General features: G+C 43.0%; 1 protein-coding gene across 1 annotated transcript; it reads left to right on the top strand.

The window, feature by feature from the left end:
• Nucleotides 1-440: 440 nt before the first annotated feature.
• On the top strand, nt 441-8,619 carry CYP24A1 (cytochrome P450 family 24 subfamily A member 1). Its single transcript, XM_069871639.1, has 12 exons — nt 441-548; nt 654-844; nt 1,395-1,488; nt 2,203-2,299; nt 3,440-3,531; nt 4,315-4,426; nt 5,812-5,957; nt 6,286-6,452; nt 6,638-6,716; nt 7,009-7,203; nt 7,309-7,420; nt 8,290-8,619. The coding sequence occupies exons 1-11, from the start codon at nt 489-491 to the stop codon at nt 7,417-7,419; spliced, it is 1,344 nt and encodes a 447-aa protein (XP_069727740.1). The 5' UTR covers nt 441-488; the 3' UTR covers nt 7,420; nt 8,290-8,619.
• Nucleotides 8,620-9,290: the final 671 nt, after the last annotated feature.

Raw genomic sequence — 9,290 nt, 5'->3', positions numbered from 1 at the left:
GGGGGCATCAGAGTTGGCACCAGCCGGACCCTGGGATGCTGTGGGGGCACCGGGGTCTGTACCAGCCGGACCCCAGGATGCTGTGGGGGCACCGGGGTTGGTACCATCCGGGATGCTGTAGGGGCACCGGGGTTGGCACCAGCCGGACCCCGGGATGCTGTGAGGGCACCGGGGTCGGCACCTCCCGGTCGGTGCTGGCGCGGTGCCGCCCCGCCTCGCCTGAACCTCTCGTGAACCGCTTGCCCCGCAGCCTCCCCGCGGCGGGCAGAGCCGCCCGGCCCCACCTCACCCCACCCGTGCCTCCCATTGGCCCCCGATGAAAGTCCAGCGAGCCTCCGGCCGCTCCCTCGCTCTATATCTGCGCATCCCGGCGCGGGGGCTCCGCGGAGATGGCAGCCGGCGGCATCCTCCTGCGGCTCCGCGCCCCGCGGCCGCCCCGCGCCCCCCGCCCCGCGGCCGCGCTGCCCGGGCCCCCGCGCTGGCCGCTGATGGGCAGCCTGCCCGACGTCCTCTGGAAGGGGGGGCTCAAGCGGCAGCACCAGATCCTGGTGAGACCCCCGAGGGCCGGGGATGCCGGGCGGAGGGCGGAGGGAGGCGGAGGAGCGGCTCCCGCTCACCTTCTCTCGCCCCGCGTCTCTCGCCTCGTCCCCCAGGCCGAGTACCACCGCAGGTTCGGCAAGATCTTCCGCATGAAGCTGGGGGCTTTCGACTCGGTGCACATCGCCGACCCCTCCCTCCTGGCAGCCCTGTACCGCCGGGAGAGCGCCTGCCCGCAGCGCCTCGAGATCAAGCCCTGGAAAGCCTATCGCGACTATCGCGACGAGGGCTACGGGCTGCTCATCCTGTAAGTGGCACCCGCGGTACCCGAGGGGGTGCGGGAAGGGCCGGCTGCTCCCTGTGCTGAGGGCGAGGGGAGGATGCCGCAGGTGAGGCGGTGGGGATGCCGCAGGTGAGGCGGTGGGGATGCTGTGGATGAGGTGAAGATGCTGTGGACGAGGTGGTGGGGATGCTGTGGACGAGGTGGTGGGGATGCTGTGGACGAGGTGGTGGGGATGCTGTGGGCAAAGTGGTGGGGATGCTGTGGGCGAAGTGGTGGGGATGCTGCAGGTGAGGTGGTGGGGATGCTGTGGATGAGGTGAAGATGCTGTGGACGAGGTGGTGGGGATGCTGTGGGCGAAGTGGTGGGGATGCTGCTTGCCACTGGAGCCTCTGCCCAGAGCAGGATTCATCCCCTGGCCCCCAAAAAGCGTCTGCAGCGCCCCATCAGGGTGGTGGAGGTGCTTCTCTCCTGGGTGGTGGTGCTGCACGTGCTGTGGGTTTGGGGTTTTTTTTTCTTCTTTTTTTCTTCTTTAAGCCTTTCTCTTTTCAAACTCACTGGTTTTAATTCACTCTAGGGAAGGAAAAGACTGGCAGAGGGTAAGAAGTGCCTTTCAAAAGAAATTAATGAAGCCCAGGGAAGTTGCAAAACTGGATATCACAATCAATGAGGTATGATGCTTGGAGAAATTATTTCTCTATCCTCACTTCCTTGGAAACCTGGGAAATAAAAGCAGATCTGGGTTATATGGTTTATCTGGATAGGAGTTGATCTGCTCTACAGACATACAGACGTGAGTTAATACTCTGAAATCATTCATGGAATAATAAATACAAAAAGATATCAGAGTCTGACCACAAGTGAGAAAACACAGAAAGCTTAGTTGGGATTGTCTCCACAGAACAGTAAGATGATTCCAAAATAATACAGGCTACTGCAAACAGAGTTTTTGCTTACTTTTCTGGCATTCAGTGTTTTTTGCTTTTATTTCTTCATTCTCATGTTCCTCCTGTCAGAGATCACCTCCTCTTTAATCTCAGTATTCTTCATTGACTTTCAGGAGCATCTGCAATAAACACCTTAATCCTCTTTATTATGAAACTCCAGCATTATCTCAGCATGAGACTGAAGCATTTCATCCCTGTGGAGGAAAGCTCAGTTTGTTGAAGTACAAACAGTAATAGCTTGAGAGTCATGTAAAATCCAAACGTGCGTTAACAGAGTAGGAAACTGAATCTTGTTCAAAGAACAGGAAACAAGTGTCCCTCTCTTATGTGAGATTGTTATCTATTTAAAAAACAGTTGAAATGTTAAATTACACAAGATTTTTATTAGTTAATGTCATTTTAATCCTATCTTTTTTCTCTCTTCTCTCCGCCACTTAGGTTCTGGAGGACTTTATGCACAGAATAGATGAAGTTTGTAACCACAGTGGACAAATAGAAGATGTCTATTCAGAGTTCAACAAATGGTCATTTGAAAGTAAGTTGGTTTTCTGCCCAAGAATTGTTTGTATTTTGTACCTGCCGTGGCAGGTTAAAATGCATTAATGATGGCAGCGTAGGCTGTTTCCAAATTATCAGCTACAATATCACAGAAGGCAGGTTGCAGATAAGCCAGAGGACTGTTATTATAAGTGTAGAATTCATCATAATCTATGTGCTTGTGAAAAAAATCAAACATTAATAATGGCTTATAAATCCAAAACCTGGGGAAACACAGTGCATTTATCTAGAGTGGGATCAGGTAGCACATGACCATTTTTGCCCATCTGATATTTGTTAATTGTCAGCAGGACAAAATGAATGATCCAATAACAGTGAATAAGTATTTGCTGTAGACTAAGGCTGGAAAATCCCATTTAAAATGTTTACATTGGAACAGAGAAGCATTAGAACTAAGTGACCAAGACGGGAGCCACCATCTTTAGAAACCTTTCAGAATAGGAAGCATTTGCCGGGAATGACTTGGGGCAGAAGAAACTGCATCAGTGGTTCCCAACAAGGAGAGATGGTCACGTATGATGCGTTACTCACAAGCTCTGTCAGACACGTCTTCTCTTGGCTGGCTCATCTCAGCACCCTGTGTACTGAGTTTCCAAAAATGTTTTAAATGTTTTTTTTTCTCCACTGTCAGTGGTGATGGCTACTTTTGGAAAAGGAGAAATAGGAAGTGAAAGCTTTGGGGAAAGAAAAGAGCAAGTGGAAAGAGGTGGAACGTGGTAGAGTGTGGGATGCAGCCAGTGTTTACAAGTGGTTTCTGGTTGCAGAAAGGGCTGGGAGGCACTGGACTAGATGGCCTCTTTAGGGCCTGTTTCCCTGTGACTCAGTTCTCTTCTGTAGCTTTTATGAACAGCTTGCTTGCCATGCTTGGCAGACTGATCTGCTGCTCATGTGAGGCAATCAGTAAGGAGTCTTCTTTGTGAAGAGAGTGCTACTGCAAGGGCCTCTTAGCCGAGGCAAACACGCAGAGAGTGTTGTGATGTGCCGTTCTCACATGTGTGTATCATAGAACAGAGACTGTATTTCAGAAGGATAATCCAAGCCATTCCTTAACAATAAATGGGGGACACCATTCACCGTTTTGTTTATATAATTTATTGATAATATTGCTTAACAACAGGTATCTGCCTGGTGCTGTATGGAAAGAGATTTGGTCTCCTACAGCAGGATGTAGAAGAAGAAAGTTTGAACTTCATCAAGGCTGTAAAAACGGTATGGAAGAGTATTTACCGGGGCTGTAGTGATTTTCTACCCCTTCAACTAACGAGAAGTTACCAATTTTAATGGGTCACTGAAAAGAGAAACTTAAACTCCTGTGCTACATGTGCATTGGCAGCCTTATACATCCAAGGCGATGCTAGTACTGACCATCCCACTGTGTCATTGTGAAATACCTACATCTGTAGGGGAGAAATGCTGTATGGACAGCAGAGTAATTCTGGAAATTTAGTTGTCAGGGTAGTTGGTTAACTTTACTCTCTCTCTGAGATACCTGTTGTGCAACACTGCTGGTTGTTGGGTGGAACTCTTGGAGTTGTGTGGGATTATGCAAATACACTGGATTGGGAGGTTAGTCATTCCTGTAAACACACCTGCTGTGCATCTTGCTGCAACTTGGACTCCGTTGATAAATATCTGCCTAATTTTAGCATCTAAAAGACAGGTATCTAGCCTAGCCAGGTTTTTTAGCTTCATCTGTTGTCAAGGGACAAAGAGGCACTGAAAAAGGGTGGCTTGTCCCGTTCTAAAACAGGTACCTAAAATAGATCGGATGTATCACCCCCTGGAGAAGCCTCCTATCCTCCACAGGCTGTCCCTAATTTTCAGCTGGATACAGTCTAAGTAGTTTGAGACCCATCCTTTCTGTCCAGGACGGAAAATCTGCCAGAATCTTGACTTCCTGAAAATTGCCTCCTACTTTTCAGTCTCATTTTGTTCAGAGATTGCAAGAAGATAGATAAAAGAAAGATTTCAAAAACTCTTTCTCCACCACAGATGATGGCTACTTTTGGGATGATGATGGTAACCCCCGTGGAACTTCACAAGGGTCTGAACACAAAAGTCTGGCAAGCCCATACTAAAGCATGGGATGATATATTTAGAACAGGTTATTGTTTAAAACACGATTTCTCTCCTTTCCCTTTGTCTCTGTTTCCTGCTTGGTGGAATTAACTTTCTTTGTTCTTACTACTGCCCTGTGTTGCTGTTAATTGCTGCCTTCAACACAGATTGAGACGCTTTTGCTGCAGCTAACCACCAACCTATTCCAAGCATGGGAACACTGATTTCTTGTGACTAACACTCAGGTCTGATTGTGGGGCAATATCCAGTCCCCAGGGAAACCCCAGAAATTTGAGAGCCAGCAACATCATGAGTTTACTTTAATCTGTCATAAAAGTAAATAGCCAGCAAGTGTGTAATCTCTTTAAAGGCATAGTATACGAGTGAGAAAAAGGACCTCCCTCAAAGGGAGTTGTTTTCTTGAGAAACAAGTGATTATACATGAAACCAAAGCCTCTTTGCTAAAAAAAAAAGAAATTATCTGTTTTCTGAACAACCTGGAATATAGTCACGAGTCTTAAAAAGAGAAGAAATTTAAACCATAGAGTACTATTTGGCTTTATGACAACAGTTTCCATCTATTTAAGATGAATTGGCCTTCAAGGTTACAAAACAAATTCTAACTCCAGATAGGAAGTTAAGTTTATATTTTTCAGCGTTTTGCTAGACAGTGACAGTTAGAGCTGAAGAGCAAGAAAGGTTTTGGCACTTGGTTGACTATAATGCTGAGTGATGTACTTATTGTAGCTATGAGTGCTTGATACTTAAGGACTTTTGGTCATGCCAGTCATGTGTGCACTTATTTAATTTCTTCCTAGTTTATAGGGTTTAGGAAAGACACTTTAAACCAATTTTGTTCAGGAAAAAACACTTTGACACTTTCACTTGACGTGAATAGTTCCTTACTAGGAACTGGTCTTAATAATTGTGATATCCATGAGAAAGAATAGGCAAAATCTATTCCACTATATTTAAAAAAAAATTAAAAAGTAGGAATTTGGCATCTGTTTTGGCCTTTCACTAGTAAATCAAAGGCTTAAATTTCCCCTTGGGAAGTCTGAGTGCTAAGTCTCTAATTTTTTAACATCTTGATGCCCTTTGAAAATCCAAGCTAATAAATGCTACGCACTTGTATTTCTGTTTGCTAAATATTTCACTCAACACATCACTGGTTTTCTTTCCTAACTGAAGAAAGCAGAATTCCTAATGATTTGCAGGAACTTCTGTTCAGAATCGATTTTTGTGACTGAGCTTTTTGTCTAAAAATTGAAAATACTATTATTTATTCAATATAATGCTAATTGCTTGGAAAAAAAGAGCATGGTGTGATGTCTTCTTCGAAAATCTTGCATGTGGGACATATTTTTGCTTTTATTTTTCTATTTTTTTTAGTGATTTCCCATTATTTACCTCCTACTCCTCCCTCCTCAGCCAAGCACTCAATTGACTGTCGACTGGAAAAACACTCTGCAAACCCTCAGGAGGATTTCCTGTGTGACATCTATTCTGAAGGACACCTTTCCAAGAAGGAGCTGTATGCTACCATTGCAGAGCTCCAGATTGCTGGAGTTGAAACGGTAAACCTGACTTTCCAGAGCTTGTTAAAATTATCATCCTTTGAATTCCTTGCTTTCTTCCATAACGTAACCATCTCAACATCTGAGAGTGAGCTAACCCTGTAGTTGCTTCAGTGGTTTAAGTGCAAGTGTATGTTCCTATGTATATCCCTATGTTCTTTCTTCTCTTCATTACTCTTAAAGCACAACAGGGGTGGCTCATAATACCTTAGGCTTACAAAATACCATAAGGCAGTGACCAGCTGTAAACGTTGCTCTGAACTTTTGGCAACTTCTTGTTTCTGTCACCACAAATGGAGATCTTACATTTCTTTTTGGTTTGTTTCAGACAGCCAACAGTTTACTGTGGGCTTTGTATAACATTTCACGCAATCCACATGTTCAGCAGAAGCTTTTCCAGGAAATACAGAGTGTTTTGGCTGCTAATGAGAATCCAAGTGCTGAGAACTTGAAGAGTATGCCTTACCTTAAAGCATGTCTGAAAGAATCCATGAGGTAAAAGTCTCAAATAGCTTGCAAAACCAAAATACTTAGAGGTTTTTACCAGCTAGTGTGCAATACAGAAAAATAATTTTCTAGTATATATGATTTTGTTTACCTTGTTATATAAGGTAGACCTGGATATAAACAGGAAGAAAAAAATGCTGGAAATTTAATCCATTTTATTTCTTTCACTGTAGATTAACACCATCAGTGCCATTTACCACTCGAACCATCGACACAGAAATGGTTTTGGGAGATTATGTACTGCCCAAAGGGGTAAGTCAATTAATCTAGTTTACTAGAATAATTACACCGCCTGCACTGGTGTTGGATTTAGATAAAAATATTTTGGTGTGCTATTTCAGAAAAAAAATTCAAACTTTCCTGTGATTTTCTGAGGAAACGATGACCTTTTCTGTGTTTGAATTAATCTTCAGAGAATTACACGACATCTTCTGAGAAAACTGCCTCGCCTGTACTGTTGAATTTTTTTTCCATTAACAAACTGATTCACTTGGTAGCTCTAAGCCAATTTGCAACGAGACCCTCTCTCTTGCTTTATTTATAGACCATATTAATGATCAATAGCCATGCCCTGGGTTGCAATGAAGAGTACTTTAGTGGCTGGACGCAGTTCAAACCGGAGCGCTGGTTTCAGAAGAGCTCCATAAAGCCATTTTCTCATATTCCATTCGGCATTGGGAAGAGGATGTGCATCGGGCGCCGCATCGCAGAGCTGCAGCTGCACTTGGCCCTTTGCTGGGTAAATGCTCTAAACTGGCGTTCTGTACGCAGTGCCTGCTTGTTCTAACCTAGATCAGGAGATCTAGAAGCCGAAGCATACTAACCAAAATGTTTGTGGTTTCAGCTCATTCGCAAATACCAAATTGTTGCAACTGACAACAAACCAGTAGAAACACTCCATTCAGGAACACTGATTCCCAGCCGGGAGCTTCCCGTTGCATTTCACAGACGATAAGGTATGTGCATAAAGGTCTCCTGAGTACACGAGACTTTTCTTTGAACCTCATTTAGAGTTTTCATAGAACTATGAGTGTGAGAGGACAGGTGTTTTCCTAAGCTTTATTCTCACAATGTGAGATTTATTAAATGCCATCACATTTTGTTACTTTTAACAGAAAATATTCTACGTACTAAGAAGACAAATTTTGTATGGCTTATGTCTCTCAAGTTAGCTGTCTGTTTTTAAACTCTGAGAAAGCATGGCTTCTGTGCATGATGCAAATCAGAAATGGGGAAATCAAAATGTATATACTGTTGGAGAAAATAATAGCCATTATTTTCTTATAACTTCTCCACTTCATTCCTAGAAGATATTTCTTGAAAAATAACATTTGATTTTGAACATCAGTGTACACATTAAAAAGAAAATGCTTTAGTGAAGTAACATTACACCAATGCACTACAGAATTTAAATAAGAAAACTCAATTTTAGGCAGAAGGACAAAGGAAAGAAATATGTATTTGTAAATAGGCGCACAATGTTGCAAATTCTCATACACTTTTGATTCAAAAAAATTGAATGTCAGATTTTCTGTGCACACAAGCTTATAAAAATAAGGTAAAAAAGAAAAGCTTAGTTGTGTAAAAATCTAAATGGAAAACTGGGATTTTGTTCTAGAATTAAGTCCTCAAATTAGAAATCAAGTGACACTTAAATACTGCAGGAGGACTCTTCTTGCTGGCCAACACCACAGTAAAAAAAATATCTTTTTTGAACCCACTATAATCTTGGTAAAGGTATTAACTCCTTTAACTGAAGTTTGCTCAGTGTTGTTTACTTTTAAATAATAGATGACTATATAGATTCTTTTTCTCTTTAATACAGCTTGCAGAAAGTAAATGAGAAACCTCCTGCTGCCTTCCCTGAAAAAATATACATCAACTGGGAAAGTAGAAGCCTATGGTAACCAGTGGAGAAACTGCAACACATGCCCCTTGAACAAATGCTGAGCCAGAAACTGTACCAAGAAAATCTCCCATACTGTTTTATTGGGCAAACGTGGTTAGCTAGTTCAGCTGTACTTAGTAATGTTAAGAAGAGAGAAAAATACCATGGATATTCATATACCTATGCAAATATACTGATCGAGTGCAGCTAAGGGACTGTACAGGATAGAGCTTGGTAACAAGCTGTGGAGCGTTAATGTGTAGTTCTTGTTAGTGTACAAGGAAATTTTTACAACCTCAAGCTATTCAACAAGCAAGCTTGGAATGAGTTGGTTTCCAGTTTGTGGATATCATATAGGACAGCTGGGGGAACATCAGTCACAACATAACTGGCCCTGTTAGCTTGAAGAGCTTTTAGAAGTCAGCTTAAGGGAAAAGAAACTAGCTTAGTCCTTATCAAATCAGCAATGTCCTGAATCCAACTGAGGAGTAAGATGGCAGTCTATAATAAGGTTAATAACAGGGCTCGAAAAATTGGATAATTAAAGAAGTATACTTTCCCTGAGGTTATTAACCTACTTAATAAAAGGGAAATAAGGACAAAGGTATAGAATAGGATTTATTCCTCATGCCTGCACAGTACTTTGATTGGAACGGTTGCAATACTATGCCTGCCACATACTCTGCTCATACCCGTTGAGTTTTGTGCCTCCAACTCCCACGCAAGCCATTCTATCACACCTTTATTGTAAAACCTTAGTGGCCTTTTGTTGCGTGAAAGGCCTTATCCATGAATGGAATCACTGGAATCCTATGGGTTCTGCCACTATTAAATGATGATTATCCTAAGAGGATAGTTACTTCATCAGATGAGTAGTATAAAGTGTATGTTTCAAAGAACCGCAAGAAGTAAGGATCCTAAACATTGTGAAGGGGACT

The sequence above is a fragment of the Phaenicophaeus curvirostris genome, chromosome 18, assembly GCF_032191515.1.
Source record: "Phaenicophaeus curvirostris isolate KB17595 chromosome 18, BPBGC_Pcur_1.0, whole genome shotgun sequence".
Lineage (NCBI taxonomy): Eukaryota > Metazoa > Chordata > Aves > Cuculiformes > Cuculidae > Phaenicophaeus > Phaenicophaeus curvirostris.
Note: the sequence above shows the minus strand (reverse complement) of the source record. Positions and strands in the feature narration are given on the sequence as shown.